This window comes from Harpia harpyja, chromosome 3 (assembly GCF_026419915.1).
Source record: "Harpia harpyja isolate bHarHar1 chromosome 3, bHarHar1 primary haplotype, whole genome shotgun sequence".
NCBI lineage: Eukaryota > Metazoa > Chordata > Aves > Accipitriformes > Accipitridae > Harpia > Harpia harpyja.
Window position 1 is genome coordinate 39,801,448 of NC_068942.1, and position 27,495 is coordinate 39,828,942.

At 43.8% G+C, this 27,495-nt stretch overlaps 1 protein-coding gene across 4 annotated transcripts in view; it reads right to left on the reverse strand.

Annotated features, from left to right (window-relative positions):
* Positions 1-27,495, reverse strand: part of LOC128139548 (transmembrane protein 263-like) — a 249,534-nt gene that overhangs the window by 73,638 nt on the left and 148,401 nt on the right. For 2 of the 4 annotated variants that reach the window (XM_052782106.1, XM_052782105.1), the window contains one exon: positions 4,411-4,488. The exons of the other annotated variants lie outside the window; for them this stretch is intronic. In XM_052782106.1, coding sequence (XP_052638066.1) covers positions 4,411-4,488 — 78 coding nt within the window. The remainder of the gene's footprint in view (positions 1-4,410; positions 4,489-27,495) is intronic. 4 annotated transcript variants of the gene reach the window in all.

Genomic DNA, 27,495 nt, shown 5'->3' on the forward strand with positions numbered 1-27,495 from the left:
TGGACTACAAACCAAAACATTATCCCTCTAGGTTTGAAGCATTTCATTAGGCAACAGCAGCAACTGGAAGTATCATGGGTCAGACATGCTGCTGCTTTTTCCTGGTCGGTGGAAAACTGCAGAGTTTATACATGCATAAGGGCAAGAGAGACACATCTACCACCTGACAGTTTGATTCATGGACTAATGCTAACGGGCTTTTGCATGAACACACTGAACTCCTGGGAAACCAAGTACTTTTCTGTTTTAATTGACTGCAGGATGAAGTTAGGATGTGTAACACTGGGGGTGAAAGGAGCATTATGAGATGTAAAGGGATAGTAAAGTATCACTGGGGACTTAAGGAAAGACCCAGCCCCTTGGAATTAGAGGGTAGATTTAGACTAGACTTAAGGAAGAAGTTCTTCACTGTGAGGGTGGTGAGACACTGGAAGAGGTTGCCCAGAGAAGTTGTGGATGCCCCATCCCTGGCAGTGTTCAAGGCCAGGTTGGATGGGGCTTTGAGCAACCTGCTCTAGTGGAAGGTGTCCCTGCCCATGGCGGGGGGGTTGGAACTAGATGATCTTTATGGTCCCTTCCAACCCAAACCATTCTATGATTCTATGAATGGGAAGCATTACCCTCTCAGCTGTACAAGAACGGTTTGATTTAATTTCTCAGTACTCTAATTGGTACTATGCAGAGATGACATCTAAAGTAGCTTTAACCAGTTACCCTGCATATTAAAAGCTGTGCAACTACATTTAACACTAAGGTCCTTATGGGGAAATTCACCTACGCACTGTGCAGAACAAGCATATGTTCACCTGCCAGAATACTGAAGGAAAACCTATAGAAGTCAACAGACATCCAGAGGGCAACACGTGTCATGTCTACAAGTGAGTGGCAATGGTTTATTCATCCTGTGCCACTCCAGGATTTCATACATTCTCCTGTTCCCTCTCTGCATGAAACCAAGAGGCTTTTCAGACTTTTCTCCAAGAGGGACCGAGCAAGAAAGCCCCCACGTAAGAGCTGCCAAGTCATCGGCCAGAACTCTCACCTAGTATGGGAAAAATGAAGTTCAAGGCCTGTTCTTAATTCAGGGAGAACAAGCAGCTGAAGTCTGATTTCTTACATGTCAAGTGATAGCACTGAACATGGAAGGGAGCTTCTTGAATTTTACTTGAAATTCTTTCCTGGAAACAGGATGCTCTTCCCATGAAAGTTTCCATAGTGCTATTGTGGTTTAACCCCAGCCGGCAACTAAGCACCACACAGCCACTGTGGCGGTAATCCAAATTACAGTTTGATTGTAAGCCCTCTCTATCAAGTGACTCAGAAGAAGAATGATTTTAAATGGGGCCCTGAGCAACGACAAGCCTTTGAACAAATTAAGCGGGAGATCATTTATGCAGTAGCCCTTGGGCCAGTCGGGCAGGACAAGATGTTAAAAATGTGCTCTATACCACAGCCAGGGAGAATGGCCCTACCTGGAGTCTCTGGCAGAAAGCACCCGGGGGGACCTGAGGCCAACCCCTATGATTTTGGAGTCAGGGATATCGAAGATCCAAGGCTTGCTATACTCCCACTGAAAAAGAGATATCGGCAGCATATGAAGGAGTTTGAGCTGCCTTGGAAGTGGTTGGTACTGAAACACAGCTCCTATTAGCACCCCAACTGCCAGTGCTGGGCTGGATGTTCAAAGGGAGGGTCTCCCCTACACACCATGCAACTGATGCCACATGGAGTAAGTGGGTCACACTGATCATACAACGGGCTTAAATAGGAAACCCCAGTCACCCAGGAATTTTAGAATTTATCACATACTGGCCAGAAGGCAAAGATTTGGGAATGTCACCAGAGGAGGAGGTGACGTGCGCTGAAGAGGCCCCATACTGGGTGCCAAAAAGGATTGTCGTGGTTTAACCCCAGCTGGCAACTAAGCCCCACACAGCCCCTCACTCACTCCCCCCTGGTGACATGGGGGAGAGAATCAGAAAGGTAAAAGTGAGAAAATTCAGGGGTTGAGATAAAGACAGTGTAATAGGTAAAGCAAAAGCTGCGCATGCAAGCAAAGCAAAACAAGGAACTCATTCACCACTTCCCATCGGCAGGCAGGTGTTCAGCCATCTCCAGGAAAGCAGGGCTCCATCACGCCTAACAGTTACTTGGGAAGACAAACGCCATCGCTCCGACCATCTCCCCCCCTTCCTCCTTCTTCCCCCAGCTTTATATGCTGAGCATGACGTCATATGGTCTGGAATATCTCTTTGGTCAGTTGGGGTCAGCTGTCCCAGCTGTGTCCCCTCCCAACTTCTTGTGCCCCCCCAGCCCGCTCGCTGGTGGGGTGGGGTGAGAAGCAGAAAAGGCCTTGGCTCTGTGTAAGCACTGCTCAGCAGTAACTAAACCATCCCTGTGTTACCAACACTGTTTCCAGCACAAATCCAAAACACAGCCCCACACCAGCTACTGTGAAGAAAATTAACTCTATGCCAGCCAAAACCAGCACAAGTGCAAACCATCCTCTTTTGACAAACCATCATTTAGTTTTCTCAAAATGCCTTCAGGTAGCTTCAGGTACGAGATTTGAAATGTCCTGCTGCAGCCCCTGTTTTGCTATCAGTGCCACTGCTTGGGGAATCTTGCCCACCAGACTGAGAAGCAGCCTACAGCAAGCATAAGAAAGATCACATGTGAGGACAAGTGCAAAGTTTTGATCTAGCAAATAAAACTGGAAGTTAATTTGGTTCTCAATTCAAGGGATTTGAGAGACATGCATGTTTTTTCTGTTTCAGCAGAACATCTATCACCACATTTGCCACAACTCTCACAAACCAACATATTACAGCACAGTTAAGAGAAGTGCTTGTGCTTCACTGTCCAAAATGTTCCTATTTATAACATTAATACTGACAGATTTAATGGTGATTCCTAGTGCACAGATTTGTTCTTCTTTACAGTATATTACTCAGTGTTTTTCAGCCTTTTGCAATTTACAGACCCCTGAAGGTATTTTCCAGGGAGGGTGCAAAACCCTATAAGCAAGCTTAAGTCCACAGACAATTGATTTTTCTTAGTTGCTTTTAGCAAACCTCCCACCCCCTGAAGTAGCACGTGGGTCCCCAAAGGCCTGCCGATTGCAGTTTGGAGGCTGCTGCTCTGCCACAGCAAGGCAGTTCAAGGGATGATTACAGAGAATGCAACACTAGTATAATGATGGTATAGGAAGCTATATGTCTCTATCGAGTTCAAGAAAACATGTGAGGGCACAGCAGAGAAGGCAGCCAGAAATCAGGCCAAGCCAGAAATCTTCTTAAACAATGTAGTTCTGGAGATAGGTATAAGTTACAAATTAATAAATATCAAGGAGTGTGACAATTAGAACACATCCTGTTCTGCAGATGGAAAATTCTCAAAGTAGTAATGACTTGTCGAGGTAGCTAGGTTTTTTCCTATGAAAGCTTAAGCTAAAAAAGCTTCAGCTAAACAAAGAAGAATAGAAGCTGAGGTCTGAATGAAGCATCACCTCCGCTTTGGAGAAACTGAACAACATGCACACATAATAACAGCATTAGAAAGCTGCTGCCATCTATAGTTAACCACCAGCTTTATTCACCCAGATTCCAGTTACAACAACAGGGAGGCAGCTGCCTAATTGGCTCATACAATAAGTGAAGGTGAGCCAAAGCATTTTCCCAGTTAATACACACCCACTCCTTATTATCAAAGCAGCTTGTCAACATGCCTACAAAATAATGTCATAGGAAGAGAGCAGAGGTTAATCTGTAAATGGTGCCTGACAACCGATGAAGACCCACAGTTCCTGTCTCTGCCAGCCAGTCCATACAAAGCAGGTCAGCAGCTCCCACTCAGGCTGGCTGAGGGGTAATAAAATAGACTCTCTTGTCTCAAAATCGCTGTAATCAGCTCTAAGGAAAAAGCAACTCTAGGGCTGCTCAGGCATTCAAGAGCAACGAGAACACATCAGGACAAGAAAAAAGTAGGAGCAGGCAGCACACAAAGCATGCCTAGAGTCTCAGCTGGGAGTCTCAATCAATGCCTCCAAAGACAAAGTAATAAAAATAAAAGCCATCAAAAAGCCCAGTCACTTTAATTTGCTCTTAAGGGCTGCAATTGTCATAAAAAGGAAATCCAGGCGAAGTACAAAAATGGCCAAACTTCAAAACACTGTATTGTATCAAAGAGGGAGGGGATGTTTCAGAGGGAAGGTGGTAGGGGAAACACAACTGGAAGAGAACCACTCAGGCAAGAAGTGCTGACTCTGCTTCCAAGCAACTTCTGGCAGAATGTCTACCCAGTCCCAACTCCTTTGGCATTTTATTGTGAGACACTGAAGATAAACAGGCAATTCTTAAGTATCAAACATACAGTAAGAGATTATTTTAAAAGAATCAGCTGCTTGCTTACCCTTCACCTTTGATCTTCTCTCATTAAGCGTCCCCGGACAGACTGTTTGCTGCAGGTACCAGGTACCCAGCACATCAGCTACAGACAAAAGCAGAAGGGTGAGGAGCTACATTTGAAGAGGAACAAACAAGGAAGGCTGCCTAAAACCTTCAGCCGCACCTGGCTAGTGTTTCCCAGTGCCTATCCGAACCCAGTGATTTCCAGTGCCAATGGAAGAAAGATCTAGTGATCCTCTGCACGCACCATTTGCCTACTCGATCATTACTGCTCATCCAAGCTCTGTCTTTCATACCCCACCCCATATTTCACCTGTCAGAATGGGGGAGGAATCCGATTAGCTTCTAGATGCAGTTTAAGCAATAAGGGCACGGTAGACTGAATTTCTGGGCAGCGAAAGGCCACCTTGGGTACTATGACAAGGTATTCACTATCTGATAGTGTAGATTAAGGAGGAACTTGGCTCTTTTGGCTCTTCAATGTGTAGGCAGCTCCCATTAGCATTAATGTAAGCTGCGTATGGGCACTGAGAGTCTGCCAAACAAGTGATAAACAGCAGCTTTTCATTCAGCATACATGAGCAAAAAAGGGGCACAAGACACTCAGCCATCTATTGCAAGCACCTGACAACTATTTAAGCATTGAGTCAAATCCAGGAGTTTTATATAACAAAATGACATAGAAAACATTCACTGAGAAAGCTACAGAATACAGTACACACTCCACAGCTTTGCAGCATGTTTCTGCATGGAGAGGATAGTTCCAAAAAGATGATAAATATGCAGGATAATATACACAAATAATAAAAAAAGCCCAAACTATCGCTTTTGCTTTTTTTTTTTTTTTTTTTGAGAGAGAGAGATTGCCCAGGGCATAAATCCTCTGAAGCCTGAACAGACTTAAGCTAAGCCAAGTTCTCATGCAACTAATAAAAATGTACCATTTTCTCCTCCAAACAGAACATTCAATTTTTTTGGCCTATACATTAGGTATAAATTTGGAATAAAGCTTCAACCACTGCCAAAAAAACCCCAACAAACCCCCATCCAAAAATCAAAGCAAAGATTATGGAATGACTCCTGTTTTTGACACGCCATTGAGACACACATTACAAAAGGAAACAAGAATTCTTCAGTCTCTAAGATGAGGAAAAAGAACTACTGTATTTCCAAAAGCAGCCTTTCATAGGAAATGCCACTCCTCTACTGGAAGGTTTGAGCATCCACAGCACAACCTCACATCAGTAGAAATTTGTAGGGGCTGTCAGCCAGGTGATCAATGTCAAGCACTATCATCTAGAACCCCAAAACCAGAAGCAGCCAAAACAACATTTTGTCCATTTTGTGCCTAGGCTATGCTTAATAATTTTATGTATAATTTCCACTCCTGTACCCTAGCCTGGGGCTGGGAGACAATGTTACCAATTAAAGGAGCAAAATCGCAGTGGTTCTATGCTGTAAAAAGAGACATTACCGCTAACATCTGCAGTTTTATGCCGCACAGAAAAATATTTCCTCAAATTCTAATAATAGTAATAATAATAATAATAATTATACTATGGTACTGTGTAAGTTTATTGAAAACAATACATTCTACAAAGCCCCAGAGAGCTTGTTAAATATTTACCAAACAAGAATATTTAGTATTTAATAAGACACTAAAGATAAATGGAAATAAAAAGTAATAGGCATTTTTCTGATGCTTCCAAACATTAATTCCAGTCAAATGGTGCCCTTTTATTTGAGATACCAGAAATGCTGCTCAGTACTGGGACATCCAAGATGTTCAAAATTGTTGCAAGGCAAGTGCTGTTAATTTTTTCAGCAATTCATAGTTATTTTAACAGTGGTTAAAGTTAATTGAAACAAGTTCTTAATAAACAGTAATAGATTTACCTTCCCACCCTCAGGGGCTGTTGGGAGGATTAGTCGATATTTGCTCACAGCTTTCAAGTTGGAAATGCTGTATGAACACAATTATAATATTCTTACAGAACCATTCTTTAGCAGCTTACTCTTGTCTATAATTAGATGCGGTGATCAGATTATATTTTATATTACACTGCCATTTTCCTTTATCAACATACAGCAAGTGGCTCCAGAGGGCACCTATGGCCCTTTAATGACTTTACTGTTTTTCAGCTAACGACCACCAAATAGACTAATCATACCCAAAAAGAAAATGAAGTAACCTGCAGGTATACACACTAAAAGCACAATGCTTCCCTTCTTCCACTGACTGGGCTTTGAGAAATTAGCTAATGATAATGGTTTAGTAATGAAACAGATGCTCAACGTTGCTCGGCTGCTTTATGCACTAATAGCCCCATAGGAAACTTCCCACCCTTGTTCACTCCAAAAGCACTCACAAGTGAACTTGGTGGCAGATTGCAGAGCAACCTGCCCTTTTATTTCTCACCTCCTGGAAGTGACAGGCTGAGTCTCACAAGCTCTTGCCGTACATTTTCTCTACATGGTCCTCCCTCAAAGGGAATTAGGAGGCTTATTCCTAATGGAGACTGGCAATCACCTATCAATACTAAAATAATGGGAAGGAAACAAATAGAAAAAAAGACACTCGGACTGGTCCTCACTGTGTACTGCAGGATACAGTGTCAGAAATCATATTCTCACTGCCTGTCCTATGTCCTTGACTGAAACAATCTAAGCTGGAGAGGGAAGGTTCTTGAGAAAGACATCAGCAGCAAAATTACATGAGGTTTGTGCCTTTGCAGAAAATGGGTTCAGCGCCAATTGCTCATGCGGGATGAAACTAGTATAGCTGCTCTTGTATTAGCTGCTCGGGGTCACATGCTTCCACCTGCGAAATCGCTGCCCATGGCTATAGCACGACACAGAATCTCCCACTGCAGAGAGGCCAGCGAGAGTTTGAAATCTACCTGTACTTGTGCACTTGACGCTGTCCCACACAACATCCTTGTCTCTAAATTGTAGAGACATGGATTTGACGGATGGACCACTTGGCGGATAAGAAATTGGCTGGATGGCCGCACTCAGAGAGTTGCGGTCAATGGCTCGATGTCCAAGTGGAGACCAGTGACGAGTGGCGTTCCTCAGGGGCCGGTATTGGGACCGGCACTGTTTAACATCTTTGTCGGCGACATGGACAGCGGGACTGAGTGCACCCTCAGCAAGTTTGCCGATGACACCAAGATGTGTGGTGCGGTTGACACGCTGGAGGGAAGGGATGCCATCCAGAGAAACCTTGACAGGCTTGAGAGGTGGGCCCATGCAAAACTCATGAAGTTCAACAAGGCCATATGCAAGGTCCTGGACATGGGTCAGGGCAATCCCAAGCACAAATACAGGCTGGGTGGAGAATGGATTGAGAGCAGCCCTGAGGAGAAGGACTTGGGGGTATTGGTTGACGAGAAGCTCAACAAGATCTAGCAATGTGTGCTTGCAGCCCAGAAAGCCAACCGTATCCTGGGCTGCATCAAAAGAAGCATGACCAGCAGGTTGAGGGCGGTGATTTTCCCCCTCTGCTCCGCTCTCGTGAGACCCCACCTGGCGTACTGTGTTCAGCTCTGGGGCCCCCAACATAAGAAGGACATGGACCTGTTGGAGCGAGTCCAGAGGAGGGCCACAAAAATGATCAGAGGGTTGGAGCACGTCTCCTATGAAGACAGGCTGAGAGAGTTGGGGTTGTTCAGCCTGGAGAAGAGAAGGCTCCAGGGAGACCTTATAGCAGCCTTCCAGTACCTAAAGGGGGCCTAAAAGAAAGCTGGAGAGGGACTTTTCACAAGGGCATGTAGTGATAGGACGAGGGCTAATGGCTTTAAACTGAAAGAGGGTAGATGTAGATTAGATATAAGGAAGAAGTTCTTCACTATGAGGGTGGTGAGACACTGGAAGAGGTTGCCCAGAGAAGTTGTGGATGCCCCATCCCTGGCAGTGTTCAAGGCCAGGTTGGATGGGGCTTTGAGCAACCTGCTCTAGTGGAAGGTGTCCCTGCCCATGGCGGGGGGGGTTGGAACTAGATGATCTTTATGGTCCCTTCCAACCCAAACCATTATATGATTCCATGATGATTCTGTGAAATGGCATCCCATCACACTAGCCTGTACAGAGCTGAACTGTCCTTGCATAGCCTGCCCTGCTCCGTGTCCAGCTGTATTTGGCTGTAGAGGCCTTAACCAACATGCACAAAATATACCAGGGGAAGATAAAAAGGATGCACCTCTCCTTTTTTTTTTTTTTCCTTCCCCTCTCCTCCCTCCCAGACTCTGAAATACATACACGCTCTGCAACACAAAATAAGAAGGCCAATCTGTGATATGTAAAAATGAGAAGGACCTTCATATTCTGTTGTATATAAATCCCTGAAGATCATGTGGGTGGGATTCAAATAAAACCTCTCCGCTTGTGTCATCTTTAACAAAATCCAACTGCCAGTGCTTTAACACAACTGCAAAAAACTTAAACATTCTGAGGCAGCTCAAATAATAGCCTTGCAGGCTGAATGTGATAGATCTTCTGTTCCAATTCTACACCTCTCCTCTCTCAGTCACACTAGGAATGCAAGAGGGAGGCTGCAGGGTATTTGTTCCCAGCCATCAATAAATAAGTGAAGTCTGCTTCAATTCCTCTAAAACAATCAGCTACAAAAGATTAAAAATAGTAACCATTTGATGCTATCGTGATGGGTCCAAGAGAGGAACTGAACATGGCTCAAATAAAGTATTTATCTTTCTGGAAGACTTTCACTAATGCAGGGAGTCAACGTCACCAACATCTGCAAGCATGATGGTCCAGGGCAGAGCTAGGTTTTAGATGAGGCTACAGAGCAGTCCATAGCAGCCATGTTTCTCTCATTTTAAGATTACACACTCTCAGCAAAGCCAGCATTGCTGATTTCCAGGTTTCCTGCTAATCTACCAACTAAGGCTAGAAGAACATTCTGCACTGTCGCTGTTGCAACCCAATGCACGGTTTGAAATGTGTCACTTTTGCAGACATTTTTAGTCCCAGGCCAAATGGTGTGGTCACAATTTACATTCACTTTCCCTAATGCAGAGCTCTAAATAGGGTTTTTCTAGCCTTAAATCAGTGTCAGCCCATTACTAAGGCACGTATAGCAGTCAGGAAGTTAATGGATTTAAAGGGTGGAGGTATTGATGGCTGTGAAGTGGAAACTATTTATCCTGTAAATACTGTAACAGCTAAGACAGCTCATCTCATTACAATTTATTTGTTTCAAACACTAGTGTAGGGAAGGGCTAGCAGCTGCAGGTTCTGTTACTGGAAGAGATGGGGGACAGAACTGCCGTAGGGGTCTGCTGCTGTAGGCATGGCTGTTGGGGGTGAGCTACAGCAGGGAATCTGTACTTGCACTTTTTGTCCCCACTAACCAGGAGACCTTCTCCGAATAACACACACACATAAATATGTCTCCAGGTCTACTCTCCAAGCTGTGCTGCCTGGCTTTCTGCATGCACTGTCACATACTCTGATAGACAACTGACTTGGAGGTGCCGTGTAGGCTGGGCTAGACTGTAGGATTCCCAGCCAAGGATATATTGCCAGAAAGCCCTTGTTCACCTGGGAAGCACCACATGGAAACACGTAGTATAAATCACAAGTCACCATAGCAATTTTCAGTACACTCTGCCAGGGTGAGATCTCAGAAAGCTGAGACACTTGCTTACCCTCCTGCCCTTGCCAAACCTCAGAAAATGACCTTGAGAAAAAATAAAAAAAGTAGGAAAGATGAATTTTTCAGCCAATTAGTAGCACATCCAATAAATATCGAACTGTTCTGTCCAGATAGGAGCCTGCGAGCATCTTAAAGCCTCTAGCTTAGTGATTCCCAGTCTCCAAACCATTCAGTTCTGTATAACCTCTCAACTGAATTATCTGAGAAAAAATTGGGAGATAATCCCAATGATTTCCACGTAAAACCCTGCTAGGCCCTGTGAGCATTAGAAGACTGGAGTGAGAATGAGCGGGAGGAGGGAGAAAGACAGTAAATACTCTGCACTTTATTTTCCTTCAAGGAGTAGAGAATTTATAGTTCATTTTTTAGGGTTTTTTTAAGACTTGTTTACTCTGCTTTGTTATCAACCCAACTAGGATGCAAACCTATCTCCTGCCTGCACAGAAAGATGTCTGCAGGCAAGCAGCAGACCTGCTGTTTCTCATTCCCTGCAAAGGATGCTGCAAGTCAGCATTCTCTATTAGATGCTCTTTCAGCAATAATCCCAGTACTGACTTTCCCTGCAGCTGCAATTCTATGCTTTTTGACCACAAACCCACTTTGTTTTTACATATAACTGTTTAATAATTATCTCGTGATCAATACTTACAAGTTTAGGCAAGTGCCTCACTTCTCAGGAAGAAAGGGACTCTTAATTTTGAGCACCCTGTATGTGGCATCCAGACCTTGTCTCCAAGGCCTACCTTGTCTCTTGGCCATCAGTGCTCCTGAAGCCATTGAAGCAGCTACTGAGACTCTCTCCGATTGTGAGACATGGGCATCAGGTTCAAATCTAAAATTAGAGGCATGTGCGGCCATACTGTGATGCTTGGGCCAGTTTAAAGCACTTCAAGACAGGGCTGTGGGAATGTCCAAAACCCATCAATGCTAGCTCTCATTTTGTTGCTAGTGTACATGAAGTTGTACTAGGAGCTACTTCATACAAAAATACAGGGGTGCTCTGAAGCTACTATGACAGGAACCAAGACTTTAATTCTCAGATGTTAAAACCAAAAAGAAGCCCTTTCACTTCCCTGCTCTTGGCTGTTAACTTTCATTTGTTTAGATGCCAGCACACTACACTTCATAAAAATTAACACTTTTTTTTTTCTTTAAACACTTACAAGCTTATTTTCCTTTCTTCTGTACCAGCTGTTTATCTCCTGACTTGATGATTCTCTTTGGAAATGTGAGTTGACATCTGGGTATGAGCGGATGCTGTAAATTGCCAGCATTTCTGTCTACTTATGCAAGCAAAGATTAGTTCCTCCAACTACAGTAGCATCTCTCCAAAGAATGCTAACATTATGCTACATAACAACCCTCTTCTTTCACTGCTATTACCCCTTTCTTTTTATTCAAGTACCTTTTTCTTTTGCTGAAGGCAAAGCAATGCATTAAGGCACTAGGCAATACAAATAAATGTCATTTAAAGAGAAAGCTTCCCAGAAAGTTCACATTATCCCTTACAATAGGCAGTAAGGGGTAGGTGAGAATGAAGTACAGATCCTGGAGCAGGTCAGAGGACACAAAATGAAGTGAATCCATGGGCTCTGCCTAACTGAGCCTGAGCATATCAGCAGAGGAAACCTGCCATCTGGCTCCAAACCTTTCCTGGGTGTTTTGGGTCTGTGTGGCAGGTTTTTGGTAGCGGGGGAGGGGCCTGCAGGGATGGCTCCTGCGAGAAGCTGCTGGAAGCTTCCCCGGCTCCAAGTCGGACCCGCCTCTGGCCAAGGGCGACCCAGTCAGCGATGGTGGTAGCGCCTCTGGGAGGACATACTTAAGAAGGGAAAACCTGCAGTGGAGAGGGGAGTGGGATGTGAGAGGAACACTTATGCAGACACTGAGGTCAGTGAAGAAGGAGGGGGAGGAGGTGCGCCGGAGGAGGGGATGCCCCCGCAGCCTGTGGTGAGATGGCAGGCTGTCCCCCCCCGGCCCATGGAGGTGAGCGGGGGAGCAGATGCCCACCTGCAGCCCGGGGAGGAGCCCATGCCAGAGCAGGTGGATGCTGCCGAAGATGGCCATGACTCCATGGTAAAGCTTGCGCTGGAGCAGTCTGTGCCTGAAGGACTGCAGCCTGTGGAAGGGACCCACACTGGAACAGTTCGTGAAGGACTGCAGTCCACAGGAAGGACTCAAGCTGGAGAAGTTCGTGGAGAACTGTCCTGGGGAGGGACCCCACGCTGGAGCAAGGGAAGAGTGAGGAGTCCTGCCCCTGAGGAGGAAGGAGCGGCAGAGACAACGTGTGATGAACTGACCCCAACCCCCATTCCCCGTCCCCCTGCACTGCTGGGGGGAAGAAGGTAGAGAATTCAGAGTAAAGTTAAGCCCAGGAAGAAGGGAGGGGTGGGTGGAAGGTGTTTTAAGATTTGGGTTTATTTCTCATTATCCTGCTCTGATTTAATTGGTAACAAATTAAATTGATTTTGTTTTTTTTCCCCAAGTTAAGTCTGTTTTGCCCGTGACCATAACTGGCGAGTGATCCTCCCCTGTCCTTGTCTCAACCCACGAGCCTTTTATATTTTCTCCTCCCCATCCCACAGGGCAGGGAGGGAGGAGTGAGCGAGCGGCTGTGTGGTGCTTTGCTGCCGGCTGGGCTTAAACCATGACACTGGGACTGAGAAAATAGGAAAGGGTGAGACAGCTGCACAAAGCACCTGGTACTTCAACATGACCCTGGCTTGTTCATTTGACTTGTCAGAGGAAAAGATTCAATACCTGTTTCCCTTCATCTTCAATTTCAGTAATTTCTTTCACAGCTTTTACGATTTTGCCTATCTCATGCTTGTATAACATCAGGAGATGTACACATAACCCCTATCCTCATGCTCCACGCATTCTCACAGAGCTCTGTGGAGTAAGGGACTTTTCCCGGCTGTGCCCCATGCCAGGCAATGCTCCTTTGTCTTCCACACCCAACACACTGGAGAATCCATTGTTCATCTTAAAGGATGACACATTCAGACACTTGCAAGACAACACATGAAAGGTATCACAGAACCAAAGGCCTCAAGTTAAACTGTTCCTCCTTAAACCAACTGGCTGTTAGCAGGATGGGAAATCAACAGATGTACCTGAGCTACACCACACACCATTCATCCTATTTCAAGCTTTAAAGGTTAAAGCCAACACCTTAAATTACACAAGGAATGCAAGGCAAGCATGGGACAGAAGTGTCACATGCTCCCTTGAGAGAAATCTCTCACACAAGGAACACCACAGTCAAAAGCAGTTTCACGCATAATCCTGGCAGACAGAAAATCAACACTGAGGTTTATCTCATGGCTCTTGGGTTTGGGAGAATCAATGGGTAACAAATACAAAATAGTAACTATTTTTCATAAACTGAGAGGGGGTTTTTTGTGTACTAAATGAAAATTGTCAAAACTTTTTCAAAGCTTCCACATCCAAAGCAGGGAAAACCCTGGCATTCTTTGCACTTGGAAAAGCTTTCTGCTTTCTGAGTTTTAACTCATAAATAATAATCCTGAAAAAAAAAAACCCACCATGATGAGCAGAAAAGAAAGCACAAAGCAGCATGGAATAAGCTGGGCAATTGTGGTTTCTATTGAAGTTATTATTTATCTACCAATGAATATGGAGAATAGTGAGGAGTAGAAATGAAGGAAAGGGGAATAATGTACTGTTATGAAGGGGGAAAAAATACCATACATAAGTCTTACAGGTATTTGTATATGAATGATCCCTTAGCCTCTGCTTAAAGGCAGTCTACCATTGTGGTGTTAATGCTTGGGAGGAAGGCACCTGATGCAACTAGGCCTTCTACCCACAGTGAGTATTCATTGCCATTTTGATAGCTTTAGAGTGGCAATAACTCTAGCTGATCCCTCTGCTACAGAAAGGACTGCTCCAAATGCTCAAAGCTCAGGCCATCACATTTCAGAGTCTCTTTGCTGCCTGGTTCTTCACTTCAGGAGAGGAGCCAACTCCTACCTAGACATCTGGAGACACTATGGAAAACAAAAATCACAACCACCTACGATTCAATGTATGCTGGTTACTTTACAACATAATAGAATAAAATAGTTTTGATGCAAGGAAAATGAAAGCAAGAGGCACACTCTGCTATTAAATTACATAAACACTGCTTTTGATTGTGCTGAGACTCCCCTATCAACAGACCAACTTGCTTGCTCACTTATTCCCTCCTGCTTCACACCGTTCCCCCACTCACTCTCTCTTCCAAAACAGCCTCCCTTACTCATTTAGTTTTTTCAACCATAAGGGAAAACATTTCTGAAAATAAAACAGTTTTGACACAATTCTGAGATCTTAAGTTCTTGCTTTCCCCAGCAGCCCAAGCCACGGCTCCATCTAAAGGAGACTATTCAAATATGCTCAGAAGTCTAGGCAGATTTGTTTGCATGATGTGTGGTTTGCAGAAGGGCTAATTTATTTGTGATTCCCAAAGCCCAGGAGACAGTACTCTGAGAAGGCACCAGAGACACAAGCTCGTCATGGAGACTCTTTCACATATTATGCTTACCCACTGCAAGCTTGCGGTCATATGGAAATTTTTCCATTTTGTTTTTTGCAGTACCTGGCTAGACATGAGTACGGCTCCAAGTGGAGGATCAAGAAAGGAAATGGCAGAAATGTTTCCAGGAATGCACACAGAACAGGAAGGATCAAGAATTTTAGTGCTTTCTACTGCTTGTTCAGTGTCCTTCTCACCTTGCTTGTAGTTACACTTTCTGACAGCAGCAGTTTCCAGTAGAAGTAGTGTGACAGAGGGCTTGATGCAACATAGACCTGGGATTTGCTAATGCATTGAACCACTTGGAGAAGCGAGCAGCAGAAATCCTTTCTGAGCACAGGCAGCTCTGGCTTTCTCCTCACAGGAGATACAGCGAAATGAAGGACAGTGAAGGAGACTGGGTGAAAAGGAAAAAGATTTCAAGGAAGCAAACAGCAATACCATTGACAATCACCTGACCTGTCTGCTTATTCGAACTGAAGAAAGATGGAAGAACATTCCTGCTCCAAGAACTTTCCCAAGTGTCATAAAGTTGTTAAAAAACAAGAGAGCAAGAATCCACATACACCTGTGAAAATGGTCCAGCAACTAATTGCCAAATAGACAAGGCATGCGTCTTCCTGAAGAAAATAAACACATCCAAAATAGGTATTGCCCATCTTTTGGTCATCACTTGGAAAGCAAAAGTCACATTGAATCTCTAGGTAAAGTTCAATGTGGTAAGCGTTAAATTGGCCATTCTAGAATTCATTAAACAACAAATCCCAGAGATTTGGAATACTGTACCTGTACAGATGTTGCTCACACAGGAGGCAAAAGATGTACTGCACCCTAGGAGATGGGTGGCTGAACTTCCCTTCTCATTTCTTTTTAGCCTTTCACATGACATGCAGTTCTTGCTATTCTCAGGAGAGAAAAACTCCTCATCCTCCCACAAAACACGTACACAAACCAGATGAAAACTCCTTGCTGAATACGCAAGTTGCAATCTTCCCTAGTTTTTCACTACAGGTGAAGGTGCCTAGCCCCCACCACAACAGGATATTGATCCTGATTAGGCCTGAGCCTCGGCTATTTGCTGACAAACTTCAGCTTGTGAGAGCACCATCAGAGCACGGCTTCAGGAGAGCAAACTGCCTGTTCACTCTGAGGAGCTCGGCAGGATGCTGCCCTGCACGACAGGAGTGCTGCTCAGCCTGACACACTGGCTGACCTAGGGGAGGCTGTATCCCCCTGTGGGGAGGCTGTATCCTCCCGTGGGGAGGCTGTATCCCCCCCGTGGGGAGGCAGCTGTTGCCTGGCAAGCAAAGCGGCTTCCACAGCACCATGAGTCTGCAGACAGACCTTCTGCAGGTGGCTTCTGCCATAGCCGGCCCCTACAGCAAGCTCGTCTAGAACACCGCTTGGGGCCCATGTTGGCTTCCGTTGTCTCAGCCAGTAAGGTGACCACCAAACACCCGGAGCCTGCTCCTCTGCCAAAAAACACCGCCGTTCCTTACAGGATTGCAAAGCACTCGGTATGTCAGAGTACTAAAATTAAAACGTATAAGCATCGCTGCACCCTGCCTAGTGAGTATTTGGGTTGAGAGGCAACAAAGAAGTTCTCCATTACTAATAAGAAAAATAATTAAAACCCTTGACAAGGCCTGACAGCTCACCAACACAGGGCAAAGCACTGCAGGAACAACTGTCCCCATGGGAACTGGCAAGTACAGAGCACAGGAAAATGAGAACTGTTTGAATTAACAGGGAACATTTGCTCTAAATAAAAGCTATTTTGAGGAATTAAAGCAAACAAATGTCAGCTCCATGCAGCGGCGTGTTGGGATGTGATGTGCTGTAATGTGTTGTGACACTTCATAAATTAAAGCTTTTTCTTCTCCCCCGGGGGAAGAGAATTCAAGCGCAGTCAAACACTTGAACTTGGAAGGTCTGCAGGCTTGACACTTACCAGTCCATGACACCACTGATCCCCTGAGTCAAGACACCTTCGTGCCTGCCCTGTGGGCTGCTCTGTCCTCCCTCCGCCTCCAGGACACTGCTGCACAAGGAGCTTGGAGCTCACACGCAGACAGCGCAGCCATCGCCTCACCTTGGCTGCCAAGCTCCAGATAACACTCATCAATCCACAAGGTGAAATCAACTGATGTCACAGCCAAAACTCTCGGTCTGAGCTTACACTTATTTTATAACCTACTTATCCGGCCAAACACATAGTATTAATTCAAGCTGTTTACTGTATATGAAGCCACCAGCCTCACAAGACTAACTACGGTATGAAAGGCCAAAACCCACCCACTTACAACCCCATCCCGCTTTAGCTGGCATGATTCAGAGATGAAATGAGAGTGTGGGCTCAAGTAAGTGTCACTGATCAGTTCTCTGGCACTGGGAGTTGAACTGCACAATGGTAACCCTATTCCTAACCTAAACCAGCTCAATACAAGAGCTGTAATGCTCCGTGAGGAAAGAACGCAATTCTGCTTGCCCAATACCCAGTGCAGAGGAAGCACCCACGCTCACCATGTTACTCTGTCACATGCTACTCTTTGAGAAGACCTTCAAAAATAAATAAGGAAAGAAACAGAAGAATGAGGAAAAGACATAAGAAGGAAGGCAATCTAGATGACCTTGCTTGTAAAAAAAAAAAAACCCGAAAACACCCAACCACTACCACTTTCTTCATAGCATTTTACAGTCATCATTTGGAAGGTGCCTGCCAATAATGAGCTCAGAGCTGTACAACCTACAGAGATGCCAAGGGAGTTCATTAATTAGATGTGAAACCCAGAAAGCCAAAAGACACCATGAAATTACACAAGTAGACAACTTCAGCTCCTCTATCCCTTCTTAGTTTCTGCATGCAAAGTCCAGAGGAAAAAATCTTTAGAACTAACTTGATTATTAACTCAAACCTGGAGCACAACAGGGTGTTTGTGACTGGGACCTGCAAGGCAAGAGATACTGGCAACAGCAAAATGTAGCAAAGCTGAGGAAGACACAGTTACAAATTACTTTTTAAAAATCCCTGATGCGTAGACACCATTTCATAGTTGCAGAAACTGAGGCATAGCTTCAGCTGCAGCATAGTGATATTACAGTATACAACTACATCTCTTATTGATGTGCTGAATATTTAAGGACAAGTGCAACACGCCCAAGCTAGTTCCAAGTGTGCGGTTATGTCCTTACAGTGCAGCCATGGCAAACAATGTCTGTGTGAACAGAGCTAAGGCTTCCTCCCTGTGTGATGAGCACACCAGGAGCACAGTCAGCTGCCAGAAGCTGAGAATTGGTGGGAAAGGATGCTCAGAAAGCAGCCTCTGCACTGCAGCGTGGCCACGGCAGAGCTTTGCCAGCCATGGGGAGGCAACCGTGTTCTGGCACAGGCAGAGAGCTTTAGAGACAGTGCAGCCCCAACAGACCACAGCCCCTCGGAAGAGACCCCTTAGCCCTTGCCACCTCCCGTGCAGCCCCAGCGCTGCTGGCACCACTGCAGCCACAGTGCTGCACCGCCCGGGGTGCCAAAGTCATGCAGGAGCAAGCTAAGGAAGCCAAGCCCAATGAACACGGCAATGACCTCTTACATTTCCCCCTTCCCCTCATAAATCCCAGCCTGTGCAGTATAATGCCATATGGAAATACCAGCATAAGTCCTGACAGGAGCACAGCCAGGTCACTGATGGAGCGTGCCCGAGCTCATCAGCCCTCTGTCTCAGCCACACTAAGCTACCATAGCCCGATCGCTTCCAGTTTTGGAGCAAACCCACCCACAGCTGCCTCACAAATTTTCATATCCTAAGGTGTGGATGTGCTCTTCAAAATATTCAGGAGAGCCTTACTCTGCAGAGCACCTCTGAGGCAAAGTAAAAGCGCAGATCTGCAGAGCTCCAGAACACCACTTCTACTTCTGTTGTTAGGCCATTGGGACAACGAGAAAAAGCTCTCTGCCAGAAGCTACCGGAGGTCTTTCTTATACTAGTGAAGTGTTTTGCTAGCTTAGTGTTGCTCCTTAGCTTGCCTGCTTAGTGTTGCTCAGTGTTGCTTCTACAGAAGTCAACAGCAGTACTCTGCCTACGTTTGGCAGCAACAAGACTATATCCTTTTCAGCTGGAACTTTGCAACTACCCATGCAGACAGCTCATCCAAGAAAGATAGCTGCTTAAACCTAAAGTCTTTGATCTATTGTCTAAACTCTCGAGTAATAAGGGACACTTTGCTCCCACTTGTAAGCTCAGACCACTATGAGGCTCAGACAGATGCACTCTCAGAGTTCTCAAGGGAACATTTCAAAGTTTTAATGGCAGTGGCAGCTGCTCTTTATAAGCTGAAGGCAACGACACTTCATTTTTTAAATGGAGGCAGATTCTGATTTATAAATATGAAAATTGAATGTATGCAAAAGCACAACCCTGCTTCTCTTTGCGCATACACAATTCAGACAACTGAACTGATCAGTCACCAAACTCAGTTGAAAGTCATTATGCCGAAGAAAAGACCTTGCTTGCCTAACCTCAATCCAGAATGAATCTAAACCTCTACTTTCCAATCCTCTGAATATGAATAGGGACAGCATGAATACGCTGACAGGTCTTTTATTATAGCTAGAGGGTGTAGCAATAATTAAAAACCAAATCTTGTACGTATGCGGCTATGACACTTTCCCGAAGAAATACTGACTTTGTCTTTTTGCAAGATTAGGTTGTCAAAATGATATTTTTTAAGTCAGTAAGAGAGCGCAACACCTGGGATTTCCAAGTAAAGGAAGCTTGAAGAAACTGCAAAAGGGATGAAAGACTAGTGAAGTTCTCCAACCTTCTCTCTACTAGTCTGTGCACAGAACTGTGTGCAAAACACAACAGCACATTGTTGCAGCCAAGACATAATACACAGAGATAGGGAATTTGCAATTCATGGTTTCTTCAGCAACAACTCACTTCTACAAAGCCAGCATCCATGCTTACTGGAGAAATCAGCCAGCAATAAACTTAGCACTGACATTTTGGCCAGGCTGCTGTAGGAGCCCTAACACCTGTAGGTTTAGTACTTCAATTAGCAGGTGAAACATAACCCTCCACCTACTTCGTTTTAACTAATTTCTCAGTTGATCTTTCGAGCTCTGCAAAGAGCACATTTCTCATTGAGCACCACAGGTAGCACAAGCAAGCATGTGAAGTCAAAAGGGATATGAATTATTAAAAAGTCTGAACAATTGAGGATGAAGGGGGGAAAAACAGAGGGAAGAAAAGGTCTTTTTTAACTGAGGAATGACAACATGGTTATTTTAAAACATTCAAAAAAGTCTTTTCAAGGTCGAAACAAATGGTGAAATAGAAAGCCTACACAGTGAGGGGTCTGGCAGACTTCAGATATGGAGTAAAACCCCAAGGGCACATGGAGAACATAAAGGATCTTAGCACTGGGATGGGGCTCATCTCCTGTATCCAGAGAAAGAGGCTTTTCCCATGAACGTCACAACTTTGCTGCTGTCTGGTCACAAATCTGGAGGGGGAATGCAAAAATAAAGCCAACTTATGTCCTACTATTTCAATTCCAAGTGTGAACATTAAGCATGAGCCATACAGACTTGTGCCTCAGACAGTGCTTCAGACAAAGTCAGCCGTTTCCAGGGTCCTTGTTATGCAAACCTAGTTTTAATGAACTTAGCCCCATCATGCTTGGGAGCTATTTTTGTATGTGTCACCCTAGAAGACTTCACAGCTTTGTCTATAAACTGCTTTCAACATATTTCTATCCAATAATAACAACTTTTTTTGGTGTAATAGCTTGCTCATCAGTTTAGAAATGGTAGTATCCTAATGCCCAGTCCTAGTGCTGTAGGTCTAGGCTGTCTCTCAGGACTGCTCCTTGGACATTATTAGCATGGATACCTGCGTTCATCAGGTCATTCTGCTCTGGCCAATAGGTCACAAAGTAAGGATTTGCCACATTGCTACAGATACCATCACCTACATCTCAATTTCAAACCACAACCTCGTATGTGCCCCTGAATGCATTACTTTTTAAGATAATCACTGTTTGTCCCATGTTAACATCCACCTCTCTCTTTTGTCAGGCTCCTGAGGGTTTCCAGGCAGCTGCTTAATGCTTTCCTTCTCCAGGGATTTATATTTTCCCATATGCTACTGAGCTGCAAGTTGAACTGTTGTGTAGTACTTCACATGCCTGGCAGAAGAAAGAAACGTGACGGAAACTTGAATTATTGGCTCCCAGTCTTTAGGGTTTATAATAGTTTTTCCTCCTTTTCAGAATACTTACTTTTTTTTTTTTTTTACATTGTCCTGCTCATTCTTCTTAGAAGTCAGAGCAGCATAAAAATACTGTTGCCCGAGTCAAGAGAGAATGGAAGACAACCTATATTAGGTCAAGCAAATTGCAGCAGTGGGCAGCCCGGCTGGGGTCCTCATCATGGAAGAGCAGTTGTGTGCTGCAGACAGCTTTACCTGGGATTGCAGAGTGCCCCTGCTAGGCTCCTATCAAGGCACAGAGGACAAAAAAGTATCTCTAATAAGCTCCATTTTCCTGAATTGTTGAGGAGGAGGAGATAGAAAATCATTCCTGTAACACTTCTGGAAAACTTGAAGAGGTTATTGCTATGGAAACTGCTCCAGCAAAGCAGGTGCAGAAAAGGGGAGCAGCAGAGACACGCATGGTGCACGGAATAGGAATTCTTAACACCCGAAATTAAACCCATGCACCTCCGGCAATGCAATCTATTTTGGATAACATCAACAATTTGCCCTTGGTTTTCTATCAACAAAACCACAGGTAAGGGACAACGAAATGAAAACCTGAGGCTGGCGGGAGATCGCTAGCTGCAGAACCATACTAAAATAAAACAATATACACCAGTATATATGGCAGTAGAGAAAATCTGGTACAGAATAGGACTAGGTGTTTTTTTTCTCCAACTGAACTAATGCTAACTTTACAGTGGAGCTTGTCTAAAATAAGCAGGAAAGCAACAGAATTTCTTTTCAGCAGCCTTTGAGGGTAAATAAAGCCAGGCTGGAGGAAGCCTTTAGCAGAAGAATGGAACAGAGGAGCTCTGATTGTACCACGCCAATGGCTGTGCCACAGAAAAAAAAACCCTACTGAAATGGGGACTGGAAAAGGAATAGTTCAGTGAAGAAAGAAAAATCAGTTAAAAAATAAGGTGACAAACAAAAAGCTTTTTGAGAGAGACTTTACCCTACAAATAAACTGAGCCCACATCAATGGCTCTGGGTCAGTTTTAATACTAGATATGAAATCTCTTCCTCTGAGCGTACATGCATGTGTGTATACTTACGTATTTTTCTCCACACAAAGAGCATGGCCCCAAGCGTAAAGCGCTTTGACAAATGTTCAATCAGCATTAGCAGGGTTTTGGTATGTGTTTAAGTGTTCTGCTAAATTAAGGCTTGTGCCTATACAAACACATCCGCAGCAAACTGGAGGTTTTACATGAAAGGATGGAGTCTTTTCTGGTGCAACTATGTCATTTTGGTGAGCTAAAGATTTTTAGGTGAACACTTTCCTAATGGAGGATAGATTACCAAGAACAGGGGGGAGTGATGAACTATGACACTAAAAAGTCTTTTGAGGTCTTCATATCTTCAGTAAAATAAAAGCCAGGCCCCCGGGATAGAATTTAACAATGTCCCTTTAAACTTGGCTTGTTTCCCTTTTGGCTGCATGAACATCTGTAATCCCCAAATTCCTGTCGCTATTCCCACCAGCTGGTGAAACTGAAACAGATCCAGCAGGGGAAGTCTGATCCCCGCCAGCGCAATGAAAAAATATAACACCGTTGGGCATGACACAGCTCCACCACAATATAAAACAGTGCAGTGCACTTGTAAATTTAAACAAATACGAACCATTTCAGAGACACAACTGCAAGGCACTGCTGAGATAAATTGGTTGCCTTCCCTGGCCAGAGAAATCCTGCAAAGATAACAGTAAAGGTTTCCCTAGGAAGGCATAGGTGATGAAAACTACTCTGGGCTGCTAAGGGTTAACCTCAGCACTGGCAGCATATTTTCATTCAAGTATCTAAGCTTCTGCTGGAGGGGAATTTTACAAATAAACTTGCAGGCTTTGCAGATCAATTTTCTACTTGGTTTTATCACTCTTTTCTCTCAAACAGACCCATTGCATCTCAGTTTCTTTTTCAGACACATTTTAAAGTTTTAGTGCCATTTTTGAAACAATACAGGCCCCTCCATTCCCCCTTTTCTCGGTACTTGAAACCACATATGGAGCTTTGGTGGCATTTGTATTTCCATCAAGAGTATTTAGGAATAAACAGCTATGAAAAACATTACCCTAGGGCTCCAGTACTGCGGAGCATGCAGTACAGACCTTCACTGTCTGAATACTCAGCAAGCATTTAAATGATAATATTACATTAGAGTGGCGGCTGTAGCCGTGTAAATAATTGTGCATTGTCCCTGCTCATTGATTTATTTTCATACGTGCACACATAAGCGTCTGAAAAACCGCTTAAAAAAAATTCAAAACCCAGACAGCGATAATCTAATAAACTCTAAAGTGAATCAATAGACTACTTAACAGCAGAGAGATAAACTGCATTTAATAAGAGTTAGAAGGGATGGAGAGAACGCTGTGCAAGATTAAGCCAGCAATACCAGAAGCACAGAGACCAAGAGCAAGAGAGACAGGAGCCTGAAGTGGATGGAGAGGGAGACCAGGGAGCAGAGCACTTTTAAAAAACACACCTCCACTTTTCAAAATGCTGGTTACAGAGCAATAGGAGTCAGGAGATTTCTTGACAGACATAAAATGTAACAGAACCCAGTGAATATTTAGGACAGGATGATGACCTTCAAAGCAGCATTCAGCAGCTGTTAAATTTAGTTTCTGCTAATGCAGGGGCTCTCATACAGATGTGTAGCAGTCATATAAAAACTGGGTCTCATACAGCTGTGACCCGGCGGTTCCCTCATGAGAAAGCAGTAAACATTTTTACTCCAAAGTTTTTTCTAGGGACTGGTGGCATTTGAAGATATTGAAACTGAGGCACAAAAATTAAGTGATGTGCCAAAGTTTACGAAGAATCAGTAGCAGAGCTGGAAATGGGATTAGTTCACTTGACTAGAAGTCCTGTGCTCTGTTCACTAGCCATGTTTTCTGGTTGCACCGTGCCCCACAATCTTTTTAAGATGAAGAATTGACTGCAGGAGATTACAGGTTCTTGCATGCAACACAGGCAGCACACTAAAAGAGAAAGTAACGTACAGCGGGACCACCTCTTGAATACGTATCAGGACATTGTAACATAATCTCTTCATAACGTGTCTTTTGACTTCCAATTTATGAAGCTTCGGCAACAATTCACAACTACCCTCCTCTTAGCTGTGTCAGCAAAAAGACCAAAATTAGAACAGACATGGGATCAAACTGTTTCACTCTCTCTTCCCAGGTCAAGTCTAAAGTACCTCAAGCAAAAATGGAGAAGTCTGGAGGATGCCAAAAAGTTATCTCCTTGGTTTATTTCTTCTTACAAATCAACATCTATGCACATCTAGCATAAAGACAACACTATAGTATTTAAGGAATTCTGATATATTACATTTATTTTTTACTATTAACCAAACCCTTGCAAGGTGTTGTCATTCTGATTCTGTGTTACAAGTAGTTCTCCTTGATGGATTTTGCTGACAGCAAGAGCCCGAGAGAAACTTTAAAATGTTTAGAGAACAACTGAGTGGATCCATCTCTGAAACTATTTCCTTCTCAGTCAGCAGAAGAAACAGATGAGATGCCACCTGAATCACGCTGTTTCTCTCATGTAACAAACCCCTCCAGAACTAACGCCTGGCACTCGTGCTCCAATTTTCCACTCAGCTGAACAGACAGTCTATAAAAATTACTACTAGAGAAACACAGTTCATAGATCTTATCAAGAACCTGCAGTTTGAGTCTCAGACTTTCTGGTTGCGCCCAGTGCCAGACTCATTCTCACACTCAGCCTCACATCTATTAAGTTTCCCCAGCCCAAACAACTCCAACCACACCACTTCAACAGGACAAATTTTCAGGGCTAATATCCACACTCGAGGCCTATTATCTATTGTTGTAGTACCAGGGCACTCTCGCCCTGCAGTGAGTATGCAAAACACACACAGAAGATTTAATCAAGCTTTCTGTAAACAGATATAGCACAACATATTTTAAGAATAAACTTTCTGAATGCAACACCCCTCACTGCAGCTCACCCTTTTCTTCCAAACCTTAGCAGAAGGAAGGAGAAGGGGAAGATGTCTTACCTGTATTAAGGAAAATGAGACTCTTCACTGCCTCAGCAGCCTACTGCAGGAGTTCCTATAATCTCAGACTACTGAAAGTTCAGTGAAATAAAGTATCTTCTTGTGTCTTATAACCTTCTGGGGATTTCCTGGGACTGAAAAGAAAGTATCAAATGGTACTAACCACACTGAAATGCTAGATCAACTCTCTTCAGTAAAGGAGTTTTCTTAAGTTCTAGTCAACCTCAACAGAGCAAAGCAAAAGCATTAAATAATCTCCAGTACCTGGTGAAGATCCTGTCTGAGTACACATACAAATTGCTTAATGCTGCATTTCTAGTGAATCACAAAGTTAAGTTGTGGTCCTCTCCTTTACCTTTTATCTCTCCCTTCCAAATAACATTTTCCATTTTCTCATTCTCTTTCCAGTGATTATTCTAGTCTGCTCATCAAAGAAGCAGATGAATATCATGATCATTGACACAATACATGCTACTGAAACCGGATGCATGTCACAGCAACGTGGCGACGAGCTGGCAAGGAGAACCAACTACCACGCCAGGCAGCACAGTCTCTCTGGTCTCCCACAAAGCTTTCTTCTCTATCTTCAAGTCACATTTCCTATTGCAATTTTATCTGGATAATGAGCAGAGGCACTGACACTTACATCCATGGATGGGCCACAGACCATGCTGGCTTTCACCAGAGGATATTCTGCGTAGGCTACTTCCAAGCACAGAGGAAACAGGCCAACAGCCAGTGCTTCTCTCAATGGACCTACCACTCCGTCCAGGGAGCACTGAGTGTCCACAGCTGATTTTATTAACACTACAGAAGATGACTTGATCAAAGACAGGTTTTGAAGGAAGACACAATGTTGGGTTAGAAGAAGTAGGAAGGGGAGGAGCAGGGCAGACCATCAATCTGCTGATGTTGCCAGTGTTGGGCTTTATTTTGCAAATCCTGTTTTCCTTCTTTCAGTCCTAGTTGTAGGCATTGTGCACTCTAAGTGGCATTTTGCAGGTACAGCTAGTACCTTCTGGAGGTAGGCTGCGGCACATGAGAACAAAGTACAGAAAAAAAGGAGGGAAAGAAGAAACAAAGTTTTAGGTTAGTTCCTCTGGGTTTATATTGATGAAAACTAACGGGAAATAACTTTTATTTTCATGCAGAGAGAAAGAAAGAACACAAACAAACCAGCATGGATTTGCAACCACACTTTTCCCGGCTGTCTCAACAGGCAATCCAAAGTCCCAGCTACTTCTTTCTCACTGCATAACATCTGAAGCATGCTGCCAAAAAATGCAAGTGAAGATTCATCTGTCCTAGGGACTACCAGATTAAAATCTCCAAAACCAGCAGTATCATCAGATCCTTTCCTTAACAGAGTATTAAAACCAAGACAAACAATATAACTTTATTGCTGGAAAGATCTATGGTTTCCCTTCCCTTGCCTCCATTCTCTTCTCCTTTCTTTTGGGGAAAAGCACAGTTGGTGGGAGAACAGAACAGTGTTTGTTATTAGATTTACAGCCCTGCTGCTTTTCAGTACACTAAAACTTATGGTAATGTTGTGTATACTGAACTGAAACTGAAGATCAGAATTGCTTCAAAGCAAGGTAAGACCTAGCATCTTGTCTCAGGGAGTTGGTTGCACATACTTCTGTCTCAAGAAAGTAAAACAAATATGCTATCCTACCCATTGTGCCATGGATTGAAAAACCAAAAAAAAAAAAAAAAGCAGGACCAGTTACACAGCTTTGTGGCACAGCAAAAAACAACATTTGAGTACAGTGATTCAGTTTAAAGAACAGCTCAGTTTTATGCAGGTAAAGCACTAACATAACATCCAAGCACTAACATAACCCTATCACACACTGAATCTCTTCTGTATCCCAACATACCCAGATAGGAAAAGAAAAAGAATTAGAGACAGGAGAGACATTTTGTAGCATGTCAGTCAGCAAATCCACAGAAAGGAGATAAAACTAGTCAGTTAACACAAAGCAAAGTAAGGACATGCTGACATGTTACAAAGCAGATTCCTTCAGTCTGTTGATGATGACTGTACCAGTTGAGCATAGAGACCTTTCTAAAAGTTAGCATGTAGTCCATCTGCAAGGAATAGTCTCAGACTATTTAATAAGGTGCTAGCCAAGTGTCTCTAAGCCATGGAAAACTAAGCAATATGCATACTTATGACTCCAGTCAGCACAGGGTAATAACAAGCATACCTGAAAGAAAAGCAAAGGAATTGGTAAGTAAAAAAGAAGGGAGGCAGAGGATGCCCAGATGATAGAAGAAATGCATATGAGATGTTACATAAAAAAGAATAAGGGAAGAGGATTGAAAATGACAGTCAAGTAATGATAAAAAAAAGCACAGGGACAAGCTAATCACTTGCCACTGGAGCAACCCTCACCCTCCCAAATTCAGCTAAAGCAAAGAAAGCAAAAGGAAAGATAAGGCAAAGAAGTCTTTTTCTCTCTTAACAGCTGCTAAGAATTTTAAAGGTACAGCCTAGAAAACAGAGAATTAATTGAACTGAAATTATTTTTGTTCTGTGCACTGAAAATAAACATTACCTCAATTCCAGATGCT